This window comes from Sinocyclocheilus grahami, unplaced genomic scaffold (assembly GCF_001515645.1).
Source record: "Sinocyclocheilus grahami isolate Dianchi unplaced genomic scaffold, SAMN03320097.WGS_v1.1 scaffold60.1, whole genome shotgun sequence".
Taxonomy (NCBI): Eukaryota; Metazoa; Chordata; class Actinopteri; order Cypriniformes; family Cyprinidae; genus Sinocyclocheilus; species Sinocyclocheilus grahami.
This window is the reverse complement of record NW_015505239.1, coordinates 23,127-24,521: the sequence shown is the minus strand read 5'-3', so window position 1 is coordinate 24,521 and position 1,395 is coordinate 23,127. Positions and strand designations below refer to the sequence as shown.

Genomic DNA, 1,395 nt, shown 5'->3' with positions numbered 1-1,395 from the left:
CACACACACACACACACACACACACAAAGAGAACAGACAGATCACAGCAGAAATGTACAACATAATCCATGACTGTATCATGCACATACTGATTTAAACAATACTTGTATATAATCTCTGACCTAATTTGTTTTGTACACTTCGAGCACACTCCCTGCATTCAACGGTCAAGTTTGTACTAACCCAGCAAAGTTATTTTTAGACATCCTAACTTTGCAAGGGCAAGTAAAAAATTGCATTCAGATTGGGGCACCCTAAAATGCAACATGACCGCAATCTCACTGATGCACCATGAGGAGGCTCGAAATATATATTAGGTTACAAAGGGCCTGTCTTATCTCAGAAAGTTAGAGTTCAGTTCTTTTAAAGGAAGAGTTAGGAGAGTGCTCATGGTTGGCTTGGTTAGAGCAATAAACTGGCTCAATACTACAATCACATGAACATAATACATCTTTTTCTTTCTGACCACATTGTAAGTGTGTCACTTTTGCACAAGATGCTCCATTTTTGGATTAATGAAAGAGAACCCAGCAAAAGCGTTCTGGTCCATGGAATCGATCAGGCCTTTCTCGCAGTGTGAGAGACGGGGTTTCTCACTCAAAAACTCCCGGTCAAAGTTACTGCAGTCATTTGGAGCTTTCTGCGATTAAATAAAAACAAAACAACGAAACAAAACAAAACAAAAAAAAACAATGAGAAAACGGAGAAAGACAAATAATAAAAGAATAAGATGCGAGTGGGAAAGCATACCACTTTTGGTTTGAAGGGGGGCTCAACTTCTTTCCTTTCTAAAACAGACCAGTTGACAGTCTTGAAGAACAGGTGGCCTCGTATATTACCCACAATCCCTAAACGGCGTGATGGGTCACGCTCAAACAGCTGTGAACAGATGAAATAAAGATAAATAGCGTAAAAGCAGAAATTTAATTTGTGTCGTTTTTAATGGTGTATTTGTGCACGTGTACCTTTTCTAGCATGTCTCGAGTATCCACTGTGATCCAGCGGGGATAATGAGGTGTGTCCATTCGGATCGATTCAAACAGCTCGTCCTCGTCGTCACCGTGAAATGGAGACTGACCAATCAGCATCTCATACACCAGCACGCCAAATGACCACCAGTCTACTGAGAATGAATACTGCTGACCCAGAAGAATCTGTGATTTCCACACACAAACACATCAGGTCAATACCAAGCTATTGTCAGTCCGAGAGTAAACCAATGCCAAAATGTGTTTCATACCTCAGGAGCAATATAATCTGGAGTTCCACAGAAAGTTGTGGCCCGATTTTCCCCAAACACATTCTCCTTACACATTCCAAAATCAGCTATTTTTATGTGACCATCTCCCTCTAACATCACATTATCCAGTTTGAGATCCCTGGCAAAAGGAGAGA

General features: G+C 40.9%; 1 protein-coding gene across 1 annotated transcript in view; it reads right to left on the bottom strand.

The window, feature by feature from the left end:
* Nucleotides 1-6: 6 nt before the first annotated feature.
* LOC107584482 (protein kinase C delta type-like) overlaps nucleotides 7-1,395 on the bottom strand; it is a gene marked incomplete at its 5' end in the record, with an annotated part of 2,988 nt that continues 1,599 nt past the window's right edge. Inside the window, 4 exons of the mRNA XM_016271118.1 lie at nucleotides 7-640; nucleotides 751-879; nucleotides 966-1,154; nucleotides 1,241-1,379. Of these exons, the coding sequence (XP_016126604.1) occupies nucleotides 482-640; nucleotides 751-879; nucleotides 966-1,154; nucleotides 1,241-1,379 (616 nt within the window). The remainder of the gene's footprint in view (nucleotides 641-750; nucleotides 880-965; nucleotides 1,155-1,240; nucleotides 1,380-1,395) is intronic.